General features: G+C 38.5%; 6 protein-coding genes and 1 long non-coding RNA gene across 14 annotated transcripts in view; 3 read left to right on the top strand and 4 right to left on the bottom strand.

Annotated features, from left to right (window-relative positions):
- LOC111448569 (heavy metal-associated isoprenylated plant protein 3) overlaps positions 1-446 on the top strand; it is a 2,423-nt gene extending 1,977 nt beyond the window's left edge. The window contains exon 5 of the mRNA XM_023088244.1: positions 30-446. Within this exon, the coding sequence (XP_022944012.1) occupies positions 30-403 (374 nt within the window). The 3' untranslated portion in view covers positions 404-446. The remainder of the gene's footprint in view (positions 1-29) is intronic.
- A 659-nt stretch (positions 447-1,105) lies between these two features.
- Positions 1,106-2,809, bottom strand: LOC111448460. 8 transcript variants are annotated; one of them, XM_023088089.1, is made up of 4 exons: positions 2,710-2,798; positions 2,141-2,546; positions 1,828-1,889; positions 1,106-1,757 (listed from the first exon to the last, which is right to left on the bottom strand). In XM_023088089.1, the coding sequence occupies exon 4, from the start codon at positions 1,716-1,718 to the stop codon at positions 1,332-1,334; it is 387 nt and encodes a 128-aa protein (XP_022943857.1). In that variant the 5' UTR covers positions 1,719-1,757; positions 1,828-1,889; positions 2,141-2,546; positions 2,710-2,798; the 3' UTR covers positions 1,106-1,331. The 8 variants fall into 8 exon arrangements, with proteins under 8 accessions (XP_022943857.1, XP_022943853.1, XP_022943860.1 ...); XM_023088085.1 differs by lacking the exon at positions 1,828-1,889 and having other exon boundaries at positions 2,141-2,243; positions 2,710-2,809; XM_023088092.1 differs by lacking the exon at positions 1,828-1,889 and having other exon boundaries at positions 2,164-2,243; positions 2,710-2,805.
- A 210-nt stretch (positions 2,810-3,019) lies between these two features.
- On the top strand, positions 3,020-6,257 carry LOC111448459 (ABC transporter F family member 1). The gene is made up of 6 exons (XM_023088083.1): positions 3,020-3,210; positions 3,316-3,544; positions 4,054-4,127; positions 4,216-4,426; positions 4,503-4,737; positions 4,901-6,257. Exons 2-6 carry the CDS (start codon positions 3,323-3,325, stop codon positions 5,956-5,958), a joined length of 1,800 nt encoding a protein of 599 aa, XP_022943851.1. The 5' UTR covers positions 3,020-3,210; positions 3,316-3,322; the 3' UTR covers positions 5,959-6,257.
- A 641-nt stretch (positions 6,258-6,898) lies between these two features.
- On the bottom strand, positions 6,899-7,437 carry LOC111448954 (auxin-responsive protein SAUR50). Its single transcript, XM_023088754.1, has one exon. The coding sequence runs from the start codon at positions 7,431-7,433 to the stop codon at positions 7,104-7,106; it is 330 nt and encodes a 109-aa protein (XP_022944522.1). The 5' UTR covers positions 7,434-7,437; the 3' UTR covers positions 6,899-7,103.
- A 2,010-nt stretch (positions 7,438-9,447) lies between these two features.
- Positions 9,448-12,742, top strand: LOC111448627 (UDP-glycosyltransferase 86A2). The gene is made up of 3 exons (XM_023088315.1): positions 9,448-9,521; positions 10,854-11,428; positions 11,696-12,742. The coding sequence occupies exons 1-3, from the start codon at positions 9,448-9,450 to the stop codon at positions 12,634-12,636; spliced, it is 1,590 nt and encodes a 529-aa protein (XP_022944083.1). The 3' UTR covers positions 12,637-12,742.
- Positions 12,743-14,559: 1,817 nt separating this feature from the next.
- On the bottom strand, positions 14,560-14,993 carry LOC111448628 (SNF1-related protein kinase regulatory subunit beta-3-like). The gene is made up of 2 exons (XM_023088316.1): positions 14,970-14,993; positions 14,560-14,886 (listed from the first exon to the last, which is right to left on the bottom strand). The coding sequence occupies exons 1-2, from the start codon at positions 14,991-14,993 to the stop codon at positions 14,560-14,562; spliced, it is 351 nt and encodes a 116-aa protein (XP_022944084.1).
- A 44-nt stretch (positions 14,994-15,037) lies between these two features.
- On the bottom strand, positions 15,038-17,815 carry LOC111448166. The gene is made up of 3 exons (XR_002711379.1): positions 17,711-17,815; positions 17,511-17,585; positions 15,038-15,060 (listed from the first exon to the last, which is right to left on the bottom strand). It is a non-coding gene; the product is annotated as an uncharacterized LOC111448166 (long non-coding RNA).
- Positions 17,816-17,873: the final 58 nt, after the last annotated feature.

Below are 17,873 nucleotides of genomic sequence, written 5' to 3' on the forward strand. Positions count from 1 at the left end.
TTTTTTTTTTTTTTTTTTTTTTTTTGCAGGAGTGGAGGATATGGCGATGGAGAGACAAAAGGATTTGGTTACGGTGAAAGGGAAAATGGACGTCAAGGCTCTGGTTCACAATTTGGAAGACAAACTGAAGCGGAAAGTTGCAGTGGTGGTACCCAAAAAGGACAATGACGACGGAGATGGCGGCGACAAGAACAAAAGCGGCGGAGAGGTCACTCAAGAGGACGGCGGCGGAGAAACGGACGGCGACAGACTTGATTACATGGCAGTTCCGGCTCCGGGTTATGAGTACGGGTTCGGGTACGGGTACGGGTACGGGTACGGTCATGGTGGATTCGTTGGAGAACATTTGCCTTCGTCTCAAATGTTTAGCGATGAGAATCCGAATGCCTGCACAGTTATGTAATAAATATAGTTTTTTTTTCTTTTAAATAAATGTAATTCGGCATATTTTGTTCCCAATTCATTTGCCTGAGTTTGTTTCCTTTTATATATATACAACTCTTTTGACTTTTTTTATTTTATTTTATTTATTTATATAATTTTGTAATATACTTAATCTCATTTAATATAATTAACATACCATATATAAATTTTGTAATATACTTTACCTCATTTAATATAAAACGAATGAATCAAAATTAAATTAGTTAAAACTATTATAATAATCTAGCTCAATAAAAATAAAATAGTCAATTATAAAAAATTAAATAATAAAATTACTCATAACAATACCATATTATTATTTTTCCTAGGCATTAACAATCAGAAGATGTTCATAATCAAGCTCTTAAGAAATGGAATATTATTTGAAATACCTAAGTCAGACAGCTCGAGAAAGAAAGAGACAGCCGGATGGAAGATGTTGGATGAAAAGAAAAGTCCCACATCAGCTAATTTAGGGAATGATCGGGTTTATAATCAAGAAATACTCTCTCCATTGGTATGAGGCATTTTCGGAAATCCCAAAGCAAAGTCATGAGAGTGGACAATATGATACTACTACGGAGAGTCGTGTTTGTCTAACAAAAAGAAAGTAACCTAACCTAAAGAGTCCAACTTTTGGCCTTCCCAAACCTAATATCAAGCCAGTTCTTAAACAAGTAAAAGGAACAGGTAACCAAAAAGTGGAGAATATAATGATCATATTAGACCATTTCACTGTGATAACATCATTGCCCAAAGTTGGATGCTATCACTATCACTTTGCCACTAATAAACATAGTTCCTTCCATTTAGCTGCATCTAATCTTTCATGGTGACTGGGCAAGCTCGAGCTCAAGCCGAGCCTCCTTTTTTCCCAGCCAAGGACTATTTTGATCGCTTTTGGATACTTACTCATAACTTGGCCGAGATGCATCATCGTCATTGTTGTCGAGAATAAGTTTAACACCGTTGTTCTTGAGTGAGTTGACTATAGCCCAGATTTTTGTGCGGTTTTTGAAGCCTTTCTTTTCGATTTCCTTGTTTATGTCCATGTGAATCCCTCTTCCTTGCCCCTGTTCGAGACCATCGACTTTGAGTCGCATAGCCAACACCTCTCCAACAACTGCTGCTGCCTTAGCATTACAAGACCGCCCACATTCAAGTGAACCCTTGATGGAGTGTTCAACTGTGGATGCAGTTGCGACAATCCGTCCATTGTTTCTATCTACCACATTTGCGGTTATATACTTTAAAGATATGAATAATCGTACCACGTAGCGCTTTAATACTGTCATTCCCAACAGTTAGATGTTCAAAATCCCCCTTCCAATCACCTATCCAAAATGTTAAAATATCCCATTAATGTTCATACTCTGGAAAACAAAGTGTGCCATTAAGCCCAACCTTAAAAAAGCATCCCTTACAAGTTACAATTGAATGATAGATTCACACAGAGAACCAAAAAACTGCAATAAGTTACAAGGTTTTAGAACCATTTCATTTTATAAAACCAGCAAACATCTGATTACTCATGTGATGAAATCATTCATTAACACAATGAACACTCTATAAGGGTATGCATAACATCTGATGGAGTAAATTTAGGCTTCCGTATAGTCATTTTCAATCAAAAAGCGAAATCTAATCAACATCATAAGCGTTGCAGTATTGTAGAATGCATAAGAAAATCAAATATTGCAGCTTATGGGAGCCTGACCTAAATGGTTAGAGGTTTTGAACCTTGAATCATCAATCGATGAGCTCCAAGAACCCACAAAGATAATGTAACAACAATCGATTTCCCAAAGACCGAAACTTCTCTGCAATGAATAATAAGCAGCCCATCAGATAATTTATTCAAATAAGGACATTCAACAACATAAATTTAGAGAATTAGTTCAGAATTTTGAGAAATCTCAATTCTAAGAAGTGATACGCAGCCTCCCTCCTCTTTTCTCTCTTTCTACCCTAATTCGAAAACCCATCTTCCAATTTCGTGTTTAACATTTTCTATTACTTCGTTTTTGAGTTTTGGATAGGTCTGTTGTTTCTAGAGCTTGCCGAATTGCTTCCTGTCCTACCATGGCGGGTCTAACAGAGAAACAACGACAAAAGATAAAACCCTAGAAAAGAAAGTAACCGAATCGAAATTAGTGGTTCATTTAAGCTCAAAAACAATGAAACTAAACGCATTAATCAACTAATCGCTCCCAGTTCACCAGAAAAACGAAAGCAGAGAAGGAGCAGCATCACAGTAAAGCAATGAATGCAGAGTGATATGATTACCTCGAAAGGAAGCGCAATGGAGGATCGGAAGACGAGAATCAACAAAACCAGAGATGCTCCAGAAGGGAAGAAATTGGGAGAAGACTGTGATCAATGTGACGAAGTGGGCCTTTCCGTTTGGTTGCAACTTTTAAAGTGCAGGCCCATGGGCTTCCGAATTGTAATTGGGCCAACTTTTAAAGTGCAGCCCAATACCAATACAAAGTAAATTGTCTTATATGCCCTCACGAGGGCGTTAGAATAACTAATTCAGTCGGCTACGCAACCAGAAGAAATTGTTCGTGAAAGACACGTGGAGACATCAGCACGCCTATAAAAAGGAAGCCTCAGCCTCCTGATCGGCAGTACCTCGAACCCTCCATCTGCATCGCATTACGCGTCGCAGGTTCGATAAAAAGCGCAGAACAAAAGCGCCGTGGGAGACGAAGACCGATTTCTTCCTCTTCTCGCTCGCTCGCTCGGTGTCACTTTTGCGTGGTTGTTCTTTATCAATTTCCCCAGGTATGTATATGTGTTCGGGATTCTTCACGATGTCTCTTATTTTGTTTCTATTGTTTTTAGGGTTTCTGTTTGGTGATTGATTTTTTTTTTTTTTTTTTGAACCAGGTTAAGGATGGTTTCCGACGCGAGCAAGAAGAAAGCTGCTCAGAAGAAGGCGGCTGCGGCGGCCAAGCGTGGAGGAAAAGCAGCGGCGGCTGCCGCTTCTTCCAAGGCTGCAGCGGCCAATTCGCAGAATGGAGTTGATAAGTTGGCTAATGGAGTGGACGCTCTTCAATTATCTGATCGGACTTGTACTGGTGTGCTTTGCTCTCATCCTCTCTCCAGAGACATCCGAGTAAGCCCTAATTTTATTCTAGAATCAAATTCTTGTAAATCTATTGAGTGCTTCTTTTAAAAAGAATATCATAAAGAACTGTAGACTATATTACTTTTTTATATATGTTTATTCTTCAAATGGTGCCTATTTTTGCGGAACTTGTGTAGCCTTCCTTAGTGTTCTATTGCTTTCAGTTTTTGGCAATAAATTATTCTACGTTGTATAGTTTTTTCCTCCATGTAATTAATTGAAACAGTTGCTTATGGATGAATTTTCAATTGGATAATGCGCCATTAGGTTAGGTGGTGATTAGTGTTCTTTAATTCTCTTTTATTTAAAAAGAATAGTTGTGCTGTTGGATAATGCGTCAGTAGGTTAGGTTGAGATCTCCTATGACTCTTTAGCCCAAGAATATTGAACCTTAGCATTCGATTATTTTCCTTGGTGATCTTTGGAAGTAGTGTCGTGCCATTAGGGAAGTGTGAGTGATGATTCTAGTAATATCCTTACATGTGTGCTTTTTGCAGATAGAATCTTTGACAGTGACCTTTCATGGGCATGACCTTATTGTTGATTCCGAGCTGGAGCTCAATTACGGCAGGTTTGCTTTTAACTATTTCTGGCATAAGTAATTCCATTTCCACATGGATTCTTGTGGTTAGGCTTAATGTTTACAATTTATTTTTCAGACGTTATGGCTTGCTTGGATTAAATGGATGTGGTAAATCTACACTTCTCTCGGCAATTGGTTGTCGAGAGCTTCCTATTCCAGAACATATGGATATATATCACCTTACACGAGAGATTGAAGCTTCTGACATGTCTTCACTTGAAGCTGTGATGAGTTGTGATGAGGAGAGGTTGAAGTTGGAGAAGGAGGCAGAATCCTTGGCTGCACAAGTATGTTTATTAAAATCGAGTTTCTACGCTCTAAAAATTTACTAGTGCTCATTATCTGCTGTTCTATTTAACTCAGGAGGATGGAGGCGGAGAGCAGCTTGATCGTATCTATGAACGTTTAGAAGCAATGGACGCATCAACTGCAGAAAAACGTGCTGCTGAAATTCTTAATGGTCTTGGGTTTAACAAGCAGATGCAAGGGAAGAAAACACGGGATTTTTCTGGTGGTTGGAGGATGAGGATTGCCTTAGCTCGTGCCCTATTCATGAACCCCACCATCCTTTTACTGGATGAACCAACCAATCATCTAGGTATATTTGTTTGGTTCAATGTTCTTTTATGTCATGTATAATTGACACACAATTCTTCCTTGTGCTACTGCTAAACGTTCCATCGAAATTAGAAACAGCGGTTGAATTCAAGAGTATTAATTAATAGTCTGACGAGTATCTTTGTTAATTTCCCGAATGACAGATCTAGAGGCTTGTGTCTGGCTAGAAGAAAACTTGAAGAAGTTTGACCGTATCCTGGTTGTGGTTTCACATTCCCAGGACTTTCTTAACGGTGTCTGCACAAACATTATACACATGCAGAACAGAAAATTAAAGCTTTACACGGGTAACTATGATCAGTATGTTCAGACCCGTTCTGAACTGGAAGAGAATCAGATGAAAATGTACAAGTGGGAGCAGGATCAGATTGCTTCCATGAAAGAGTATATTGCCAGATTTGGGCATGGGTCAGCAAAATTAGCACGGCAGGCTCAGAGTAAGGAGAAAACACTGGCAAAGATGGAGAGGGGTGGGCTTACTGAAAAGGTAGTGAGAGACAAGGTTCTTGTCTTCCGCTTTGTTGATGTTGGGAAGCTTCCCCCTCCAGTTCTTCAGTTCGTGGAAGTAACATTTGGCTACACCCCTGATAATCTCATCTATAAGAACATCGACTTTGGAGTTGATTTGGACTCTCGGATAGCTTTGGTTGGACCCAATGGTGCTGGAAAGAGTACCCTGTTGAAGCTGATGACAGGGGAGCTGGTTCCTCTAGATGGCATGGTCCGACGACATAATCACCTTAGAATTGCCCAGTTTCATCAACATTTAGCTGATAAACTCGACTTGGAAATGTCTGCTCTCCAGTTCATGATAAAAGAGTACCCAGGAAATGAAGAGGAGAAGATGAGAGCGGCAATTGGGAAGTTCGGGCTCTCCGGTAAAGCCCAAGTGATGCCGATGAAAAATTTGTCCGATGGGCAGAGGAGCCGTGTTATCTTTGCGTGGTTAGCATGGAGACAACCCCACTTATTATTGCTTGATGAGCCCACTAATCACTTGGATATCGAGACAATCGACTCGCTGGCAGAGGCACTAAATGAGTGGGATGGAGGATTGGTTCTTGTAAGCCATGATTTTAGGCTTATTAACCAAGTGGCCCAGGAGATATGGGTATGCGAAAATCAAGCTGTAATCAAGTGGGAGGGTGACATTATGGACTTCAAGGAACACTTGAAGGTGAAGGCTGGATTAGCTGATTAAAGCTCTAAAATCGCGGGTTTACGCCGTTAAAATCAATACCATATACCTCGGCTTGAATGTGGTGTCGTATCACGCCACGGCTCGGCCAGCATGTACGTGATGTGACCACAAGACGAGCGGTGGGTCTGAACACTGATGGGCTTTGTTATTGGGCCTAGTAGGTGATGTTTTTGTTTAATCTTTCGTGTACCCTATATATATATATATGAGTTGGTTGGTTTTTGAGCCAACCTTGATAGAGCCATGTCCAATATTTTCTTTTTAGACACCATGCGAATATGAACAGACGATCTTATATTTTTGGGTTTTCTCGTTGAATGAAATATATCGGTCTTGTTTCTTATTTGGGCCATTCTGAGACTCACCAAGCTTACCCGAGTGATTAGGGGTTTATGTTGGCATGAACTTTGGTCTGGTTGGTATGGAGGCTAATTAGTTATAGCTAATATTAAAAATATAAATATATGCCACGTGTATATATATATATATCTAAACTTCATTATTATACCTTTTTGTATTTATTGGCATGATATATCAATGATGGATCAAATATCAAATGAACATATAAATAATCACCCATGGAAAACAAAATTAAAAATGTTACGAATTTACACTTTTTTTTTTTTTTTAATTTGTTGCTACATGATAGACCTCATAACAAATAAACATGAAAAATAGATAACATTCACACGTGATTGTATCAATTTTAACAAATAAGCTTAGAAAATAAAAGTTAAATACTATGGTTCATAATACTAGTATATAAGATAGGTAATATCAGTGACAAATATTATAACAAGCGAGCTTACAAAAAATTATAACAAGCAAGCATACAAACAGTAGACACTTAAAGAGTTACATAAAAAAAAAAAACTAGAAAAAACGATACACCATTTTTAAACACGTGCATGAAAGTAAAAATTACACCAAATTAAACACAACACAACACAAAATCAACATGTCAAATGGCTATGAACTTTTGTTAGCCATTCTCAAAATATCAAATTTTCCATAGGTAAAAAGTTTTACAAAGCCCCTGAAGTGTTGAAGCTACAAAAAAAACAACCTCTTGATCCTCTTGGGTCATTTCAATAGCTTCAAAACCCCACATTACGTTTCTTCTCTTCCTCCTCCTCCTCCTCCTCCTATTCCTCGGCCAAGATCTGCTCGAGCTCGCTCGGCCGACATGGCACGGTCACTGCACCCTCATGATCAAATCCATACTCCTCAGCCGCCGCCTCCAACAGTCTCAAAAACGTCGGATTCGTCAAGCAACTCAACGGAACAGCAAACCGTTTCGGCTCCTCAGCATCAACTGCCACAACTGCAAAATGTCCTTCTTTGACATCCTCCGGTACCGGAGTCGAGTCGTAATCGAAGTCATCTTGACCAGAATCAGACCTCCGACCTAAGGAGAGGCTTCTCTGCAGCTTCCCAACGGCGGACTTGAGCTTGACAATGCCATTCTTCTTCATGGCTACGGTCACAAGCTTAGTCATTGGATCGATGATAATGGTAATGTGGGTGTTGAATGAATTTATAGTATGGGGTTTGAAGAGCATGCCATGTGACTTCGTCGCTCTCACCACTCCATGAAACGTCTCTATTGGAAGTCATGTCTGTCTCCCTGTCCAATAAACCTCAATTATATCTAATTTTGGTCTTTAACTAATTTAACGGTATTAATTTACGTCAAATTAAAAGAAAAAGAAGAATATTATGAAAATAGATTGGAGAAGGAGATCTGGACCGTTGGAAGGGGTTTAGATGGAGGGCGTGTGAAGAGACACGTATAGCTATAAATACACAACTCAAAGTACAGACAAGGCGTTGTACAATTCCAAATGCTTGGTTGTACACCCGATCCACCTCTTTAACCCGCAACCGCCTCTCGGCCCCTCCGAACCAGCCCGGCCCACCGGCCCAATTAATTCATTTTCAGATCGCCACACGTGTCCCTACAACAATTATTAATTCGAACTCCAAAAAAAGAAGAAAAAAAAACTCACAATTAATTCCCACCTTCCTCTCAGTTTCTTTCCAAGAAAATCCAGCCATTTTATTAGTTTCTATTTAATTTATAAATGTACAATTGTTTCCCTTTTTATTTTTTTTAGGCAATTTTTAGGCAATCACATTTTTAATGTTAGCGGACTTACTTTATTTTCCAGCAACAAGTAAGTTAAGTCAATTCGTTGCGACGTATACTCGAGCCTCTAGCCCCGATTTAAGAAGAAAATTTTAGAAAATGGAGACAGAAATTTGAAAAGAAAGTTTTGAAGATTTGGTGTTATATGTGTTAGACGAACACGACTCTCCACAATAATATGATATTGTCCACTTTGAGCATAAGCTCTCATGGCTTTGCTTTGGGCTTCCCCAAAATGCCTCGTACCAATGGAGAGAGTATTAATTGTTTATAAACCCATGATCATTCCCTAAATTAGCCGATGTGAGACTTTCATCATCCAACAATATGTGATACAAGCAAAAAGCAAAAATTTTATTTTATTTTAATTTGTTTGTCTGAACATAAATTAACCAAAAAAAAAAAACATTTATTATTATTTAGATTGTGGATGGTTTAATTTTCCATTATTTAATTATTCAACTCAATAAATAAATAAAAGTAATTAAAAATACTAAATTAAAACGATATATAAATAAATAAATAAATATATATATATATATATGTGGTATGTCGACCATTTCAAACAAATAACAAATATTGACAATACTATGTTTGATCGATTTGGATGTGGATTTGTTGTTAGTAAACCTACATAGAATTATTAAAGGGTCAGACATGTTTTAACTTGTGGGGCAGGGGCAGGAGATCAGGGCAGGGCCTTTAAGATTTAAATCCACCTGTAATTAAATTAGAGGGAAAATTTTACGATATTATCCATTCTTTTCTTCCAAATAATTTTTTTTTATAACATATACTAAATGACATAACATTAATGGTATATTATTTTATTTTATGAATTCTACGCAATTTTTATGTTTGTTATATGATAAATATTATATTGAGATTGAGCGTCAACATCCTCGGCGGTTGGGTGCTGCCTGATGACATGGACTAATCAACATCGGTTATTGGGTAGTGCCTGATGACATGGACCAATAAGATTTCGATGTTAGTCGACACATGTTATTATTTATTCTTAATTTGAACTCGACAGAGTGCCCTCGGACATGGCTTTAATTCGTATCATTATGGGGCCTTGCTTGCTTCAATTTAATAGGGACTATTTTTCCAATTTATTCCAATATTTTGAAACTAAATAACTGACTCTTAAGATGGTCTTCTTCCAATAATTATAGTTCTTAATAAAAATATGTTACATCTAATGAATGTATGAGCGACATTAAATAATCAAGGCAATATATATATTTTTTTCTATTAAAAGTTATTAAAAAAAATTAATTAATTTTATAGGATTAAAAACATGTTTTGAAGGGATCGTAACCATTTTAAACTCAGCTATGGACAAGGAGAACTGTAGAGCGAAGGACAATAATGTCGAATGTCGAGAGTGGGACAATAGGTTAAAGACAAGGCAAGGTGACAAGTTCATGTGCAAAACTTAACTAGTGTTTTGTTCCCAAAACCCAACGGCAAAGTTATGTCTTTCCAACTGTTTTGGTACCTTTTATTCTCAATTCTTTGTCCCTTCGCTATTAAGGATGTAGTTAATGCTTGATCCACCCTCCATTTTTTATATCCTAATTCTATGTTTCCAATAGAATAAGAAATTGTTTCCTGTTTTATTCTCCTTAATTTCCGTAAATAGAATGAAAATTTTCATTAAATAAGGTAGATATCTCTATATTAGCTTACAAAAATATGTATAGTGACATTTATAGAGTTTTGTCACGCGAACACAAACATTTATTGTCACAGAGCTCGTGAGTAGCGATGGCAAATACCCAAAATAGAAAGAAAGAAAAAACCTTGTAAAACCTAAAGAAGACCGCAATGGGACATGGCGACACAAAGTTTTTCTTTCAATTCTAGGTAACATGAGACAATGGGGCAGCCTGTGTGATATGGAAAAATCACTATAAGAGAAGTAAGATTCGGATTACCTTGTTGATTGAATATCTCAAGGCAAGAACATTGCTTGAGATTCGAATCACTCCACAAGCAAGATTGATCATGTCGAGCTTGAATGATTCTACATGCAACCTAAATTACATAGAATTGCAAGGAAACTTAGTCATGGGCTAAAGAAGAGCACAAATACTTCTTTTACTATATTTTCCAAGTCCGTTTACAAATACAACATACAAGACTTTATATAGCCTCAAAAATGAAACTAGACATTCCAATAGTGGTAACATTCATACTTTATGGCCATAACTAGCCATTATGTAAATGTAACCGAAATTAAATAAAAAGTCTTAAAATACAATAACTCTTAATTACTCTAAATTGTAACCCACCCAAAATTTATAACAATCAAACACTTCATTCTTCTTCAATATGGCATGAATTGAAATATGTTTTGATAATTTTGACAACCTTTTCTTCACATCTTCATTAAAATATATAGTATGATTGATGTGTTTTGGTTTATATGACTGTGGCTCGAGTTGAGCCAGTGGGTGAACTCCAGACGAATTCAAAGTTATATTTACAATGAAGTCGAAAGTTTCGATTCCAAAGGTACGTAGTTAAGGATAGATATGAAAGAAAAAAGACACGAAACACCGCTTGGTTGGTCAACCTTTATCCTTTGTCGTCAAACGTGACTTTAGTTTGGTCTCCTTATGGTCTCTTGTAATTGGTGAATCTTAAAGGCGATTTTCAATCTTCTTCCTTTTCTTTCAGCAATGGCTGCCATTATACCCTTTATAAATTCATTGTGTTTATCATAATTAACGTTTAGGGTTAAAGGCAACACAAAATCGAACCTAAAAATGGCCTTACAATCGGACCACCACAACCAAAACCCCCACGCAATTTTCATTCCCTACCCTCTACAAGGCCATGTCATCCCCTCCGTCCACTTGGCCACTCACCTCGCGGCACGTGGCTTCACCCTCACCTTCATCAACACACACGCCATCCACCACCAAACCTCCACCGCCCATTCCACACCCCTCGATGATTTGTTTTCCGGCGTACGGAACTCCGGGCTGGATATACGGTACACAACCGTGTCGGACGGCCTTCCACTGGGATTCGATCGCTCGCTGAACCATGACCAGTTTATGGGGTCGCTGTTGCATGTATTCTCCGCCCACGTGGAGGAGGAAGTTGAGAAGATTGTGAAAACGGCGTCGTCTGGAGGAGCGGCGCCGGTGAGTTGTCTTATAGCGGATACGTTCTTCGTGTGGCCGTCGAAGGTAGCCAAGAAGTTTAATCTCCTTTATGTTTCGTTTTGGACGGAACCCGCCTTGGTTTTTTCGCTCTATTATCACTTGAATCTTCTCCGCAAGAACCGCCATTTTGAATGTCGAGGTAATTTATTTTTGTTAAATAAACACGACTCTCCACACTTTACTTTACTGGTCTAATATAGCTTTACTTTAGACTTTTTAGGCTTCTCGACCAGATAATTTATTTTTGTTAAATGAATACGATTCTTCACACTGATATGATATTATCTAACATAGCTTTGCTTTAGACTTTTTCAAAACGTTTTATACTAATGAAGATAGTATTCTTTTATTATAAGTTATGATCATTACTTAAATTATATATTAATTGTAATTAAATCTTAATCAGACGTTCGACGGGACGCTATAGATTACATACCAGGTGTACCCCCAATCAATCCACAAGATACGATGTCGTATTTGCAAGAGACTGATACGACGTCGGTTTGTCATCAAATCATATTCGCAGCGTTTCACGACGTTAAAGCTGCAGATTTCGTGTTATGCAACACCGTACAAGAGTTGGAAAACGACACCGTATCCGCTCTACAAGCCCAAATCCCTTTCTACGCCATCGGGCCCATTTTCCCACGTGGCTTCACCAAATCCTCCGTGGCAACCAGCCTATGGCCCGAGTCCGACTGCACCCACTGGCTAAACACCAAGCCCCATGGTTCGGTCCTCTACGTTTCATTCGGAAGCTACGCCCACGTCTCCAAGACGGACCTCGCCGAAATCGCTCATGGGCTTTCACTGAGTGGGGTCCATTTCATTTGGGTGATCCGACCCGACATTGTGAGCTCAAACGACACCGATCCGTTGCCTGTCGGGTACCGGAAGGAGGTGGGTGAGCGTTCGATGATCGTGACATGGTGCCGTCAGAATCAAGTGCTGGCTCACCCGGCAATCGGAGGGTTCTTGTGTCACTGCGGATGGAATTCGATTCTGGAAAGCATTTGGTGTAATGTACCATTGTTGTGTTTTCCTTTGCTTACTGATCAGTTCACGAATCGGAAATTAGTGGTGGAGGATTGGACGGTTGGGATTAACCTGAGAGATGGACGGCAGATGATATCGAAGGAAAAGGTTTCGGAGAAGATCAACCGTCTGATGGATCTTAAATCAGGGAGTCAGTATAGAACTGCTGTTAGAGAAGTGAGGAAGACGTTGGAAGACGCCGTGAAACCCAATGGATCATCCGATAAAGCTATGAACCGGTTCATCAACCATCTGAACGCCGCCGTCTCAAATAAATGCGGGCGGCGGAACACGAGAGCCCGTGGGTTCTAGATTTATAAACTACAATAATTTAATTTTTTAAAGAATAAAAATATTTTTAGGATAGCATAATTAGCTAATTAACCTAAATTTTGGTAAAAGTTTTAATGTTGTTTGAGGTGGTCTTTATGTTTAAAAAAAATTTAATTTAATTTTTTATTTTTAGATTTAAATTTAGCCGCATATATTTGGGTAATGTTTAAAATTAATTGATTGTGTAACATAATATTTACTAAATTAGCATAAATTTAAAATTGGAAAAAAAATAAATAAATTACAAATTCTATTTGGTACCCAACTTTTAAAATTACCAATTTTAAATTTTTAAAAATTTAGATTTACTAGAATTAAAATTTAAAATTAAAATTTTTATTAAATATAAAATGCAAGTTCATAAATTTTGAATTTATTAGTGTTCTTATCTGGCTCATAAAATTTGAAAGAAACCAAATAAATACATATATCAAAGTTCCCGAGCTAAATTTATAATTTAACAAATTTAACGAATAAATTGAAACCGAAACAAATATCGGGGAGTGACTTTGAGTAAGATAACATAAGAATTGTAATCATATATGTAATCAAGGTTGATGACCTGAGTTTCCACAATCTTTGGAGAACAAATTATATATATATATTGAGAGAGAGATAAATAAGAAATCTCTTAACATATAAAAAGATGGTGAAGAACAACAGAAAGCATATACAACAAAAATTGTTTATTTTCAAGGCGTATTAATGGAATGATCAGTGGTTGAAGAACAGCCACCAGAAGTATGATAGTTAACAAAGCGGCTAGGCGCAGAGGAGCGGCGGAAGCCTTTAGGGAGGCAGCTTTTGACTTCATTACCACCAAAAACAAGCCTCTTCCGATTCAGCTGAGGCTTGACGGTCTCATAGTCTTCCGCTTCGGGAGTGGCAAGGGGCGTAACAATGGTGCTGGGCGCGCTGGGAGGGACGCAGCGAGCAGCCATTGATGGGGAAGGAGAAGATAGAAGAAGTAAGAAGAGGAGATAAAAGAGAAATGGGAAAAGGGAAGCCATAGCTATTGAGTTTACGGGTTGGGTTGGGTTGTGTTGGGAGTGGGCGCAGAGGGTTTAAAAAGGGCAAAAAGAGCTTTAAATGAGCTCGTGAGCAGCTGGAGCAGGCAGATATGGCACCAGCTTTGCATTCACTGGGCTCTCAAGGGTGGTGTCGAGGAGAGGTGGCCTTTCTCGTGAGTTTCTAACAAATCCACTCCTTTTTTAGCTCACCCAACTAGCAAGTTTTGTAGTTCTTAATGATCTTTAGGGAGTGTTGGCTTTGAATCCAACAAACGACATATAACTGATCTGGAATTTCTGGACGACATATCGAAATCATGTGTGGTCCTCCTTAATGCAAGGCGGCAGGGGTATTAAATTTTGGGTTCTATGTCACGGACTTCGCCTCCAAAAGTAAACTCTTTGGAAATGATATCAGTTTAAGGTTCAATAAAAACTAGAAGGCTGAGGCAGACAACATTAACTTGTAGGAACTAAAATCGACCAAAACTTTAATGTGTGAGCCATTGAAGAGGAAGTAAGACCTAAGATACAGCAAACTTTAATTGTTTTCGGTAACTTGCACGTCTTATTCGCGCATATCTAGACCCATTGGTGGTTTGTGGCTCGAGTCTGAACTCGGAGATTAAATAAGATTAAGAACAGAAAAAAGCTGACTGGAAGTTCATGTCAAGAATTTGCATATTTAGCAGTCTGAATGTTTTCAATTACTGCAGTGAAGAGTTGAAAAGAAATAGAGGTACAATATCTACGTTGTCAGCCTTCATTTACTTGGTGAAGTTATATGCTTCCACTCTAACTTCAATGACATATCACATGTCATAAACATTTTCTACTGCTAAATCCATGTAGCCATGTCATTCTAGTGAATGTTGTTGATGTATGTGCATAACTAAGCTCGGCTAGTTCCTGTTCTGTGAACTGGTTTGTAAAGCACAACCGTGACGTATTTTGAATGAAAACGGTGTGTGAATCCAAGAGCTACAACGGAACGTGGGGTGTCTCGGTTTTCGATAAAAAGATGGTTGAGAATTACATTCTGAGGCAATGGAAGAGTTCCACTGGTATCTCTACTTGCTGGGTGGCTGAGTAAGGTGTGCTGCAAATGAGGTGGGACAAATGGTGGATCATGTGCCTCGTCTTCGGTCCCATGGTATTCATTGTTATAGGTTGAATCGGGGGACTTCGGGACTTCGAAACCAACTACGGTGGTCCGATCCTGTAGAAAGGATACATCTTTAAATCCCCATTTCATATTATTGGTTGATGAAAACACCAAGGTTTAGAACTTTAGCAGCTTACACTATCTTCAGAGTAAGGGTTCATGTTGAAGTGAAAGCTTCAATCTAACAGCAAAAACTCATCAATTGTGGAAAATTAAAAAACTGGAAACCTGAAAAGAACACAGGTTTTCTTCAGTGAGTATTTACATAAAAAAGATGAGCTCTAGTTAGAGGTCAAGACAAGTTGCATTCAAGTATGAATTCATGTAGCCTGCTATGTTTCCATTCGGATACCGACCAGAGCCTTGGGGACTTATTGTGAGACTAAGGAAACTATTGAACAGTGCCATTATTGTTTCTTTTGCGAGTTCGTTAGGTACGTCGATCAAACTTTAAACTGAAGATCCAAGAATAAGGAAAAAAGAGTGCACAGTGGTAAAACCCACCGCTAGATATCTGTGGGTATAAATTGGTGCAAGTAAATGGAATAATACATGTATAGCCAATCGAATGAGATAATCGCAATATCTGTGGGGACATTTGGAAATAATGGGACAATGTTAATCTTGATGCGTTCGGAGCTTCTTCTTCCAGAGTGTTGTATAATTATTCTCCTTCTTTGATCACTCAGTTGCAAGCATTACGTCCTTGCCCCAGAGTAGGGATGTTAATTGTTGGTCGTCTAATCTTTATTGAGAGTTTACCTTTAGCTAGACCTCACCTCCACTCCCTCTTTGTTCTCCTCGGTTTAAGAAGTGAAAATGTTAGGAAGTACAGACCTCTATAATAGTATGATAGGGACACTTTATGCATAAGTTCTCGTGGCTTTGATTTTGGTTTTTCCAAATCCAAAAGGTCTCACACCAATAGAGATGCATTTCTTACTTCTAAACCCATGATCATCCCCTTAATTAGCCAATGTGGGACTCCCTCCCAACAACTTTCAATAATCCTCCCCTCAAACAAAGTACACCACAGAGCCTCCCCTGAGATCTATGGAGCTCTCAAACAACCTCCCCTTAATCGAGGTTCGACTCCTTCTCTGAAGTCCTCTAACAAAGTACATCCTTTGTTCAACACTTGAATCACCTTTGACTACACCACCTTTGAGGCTCACAACTTTTTTGTTCGACGCTTGAGGATTCTTTTGACATGGCAAAGTTAAGGGCATGGCTCTGATACCATGTTAGGAATCATGGACCTCCACAATAGTATGATATTGTCCATTTTAAGCATAAGCTCTCGTGGTTTTGCTTTTGGTTTCCCTAGAAGGCCTCATGCCAATGGAGATGTATTCCTTACTTATAAACTCATGATCATCTCCTTAATTAGCCAATGTAGGACTCCCTTCCAACAACCCTCAACAGACAATACAAAGAATGTTAGCATTTTCACCCAGTAAGATTCTCACATGAGGATTGACACTATCGACCTCATGCAAAGATTTTCTTTTCTTCTTTGTGGATCCTAGTACTGCAATATTTGTAAAAGTGCTTTGAAGCATATGGTGCATGTTCTTTTGGGATGACAATTTGTTTTTAAGTGCAATTGAAGACTTTTTCTTTCAGGCTTTTGAAAGCAAATGGCTTGCAGCCAATCTTGCTAGTATATGATGGGGGAAGGGAGTTATTCTATTTTTCACCCTAACTTTACTTTTAACTTTATTTGTTGTGAGATCCCACGTTGGTTGGAGGTAGGAACAAAACATTTCTTATTAGGGTGTGGAAATGTCTCCCTAACAGACGTGTTTTAGAACACTATCTGCTAACGTTGGATTTAGGTTGTTACAAATGGTATCAGAGTCAGACACCAGGCAGTGTACCAACGAAGATATTGAGTCCTCAATGGCGGTGGATTGTGAGATCCCACATTGGTGGGAGAGATGAACAAAGCATTCTTTATAAGAGTGTGGAAACCTCTCCCTTATCCATGCATTTTAAAACCTTGAGGGAAAGACCAAAGAGAACAAACAATATCTACTAGCGGTGGCTTGACCTGTTACACTTTGGGACGGGGGGACGCACTACGGCAAGCTACTCAATTTCCATCTTAGAAAAAATTTGGCTAGAAAAAATAGAGATGCAGACAGTTCTTGGGAGAAGGTTAGGGCATTGGCTGGGTTCAATCTTTCCCATTAGATTTCTATAACAAAGGAATCTAGGGGTTTTCAATTGTCTCTCGTTCTAACTAATTTTGTAATGTTTTGTAGTTAGCAAAGTTTAGACAGCCATCAAAGCAATAGCAATAAGATCATGAATTAATAGACATCCAGAAACATCGTGGCTGTATATAATGGTTATGAATAGAGCTACCATACAAACAAAATAAAAATTGAAGAACCAATGAGTATTGAAAGAAGCCACACCAAATTGAATGATTAAAAAGACCAACTCCAATGAGTATCACTTTTTTTTTAATAGACTCAAGAGCATTGCTCTTTCCTATAATTCTGAAAACAACACTTGTATGATCAAGTACTCCCAATAATATCAAATGGTGCATATTTAGGCAGAGCTGCAAGCATTCCCAACCCCAAAAAAGAAATGGAAGTTCATAGGCGCTACAGCATTACGTAAAATTAAAAAGAAAATGGAAGATAGTAGCTGAAGAGGAGATTGACCTGGATGATTACAGATTTTGAACCTTCAACAATCGATCAACAACCGGACCGAAATAGTCGAATTCCGAAAGTGATCTGCAACAAAATATAGCAATCCATCAAAAGATTCAGTGAAATAAGGAGATTGCGGAATGTAAACACTGGAAAATTAGGAAGAAGCCTGAAGAAGAGAAGGGAACGGAAAAAGCTTCGATACTTACAGGGAAAGTAGGAGGAATGAAGAGAGGAAGAAGAAGAGGAGAGGGCTCAAAGCTCAAAAGCCGAAGGGGCCAACACAGAGACTGCCTCCTCAAACCAATCCGCCCCCAACTGCTTACTTAGCCCACGCACATGCTCCTCTATTTTTTTTTTTTTTTTTTTATT

This window comes from Cucurbita moschata, unplaced genomic scaffold (genome assembly GCF_002738365.1).
Source record: "Cucurbita moschata cultivar Rifu unplaced genomic scaffold, Cmos_1.0 Cmo_Scf00010, whole genome shotgun sequence".
NCBI classification, from domain to species: domain Eukaryota; kingdom Viridiplantae; phylum Streptophyta; class Magnoliopsida; order Cucurbitales; family Cucurbitaceae; genus Cucurbita; species Cucurbita moschata.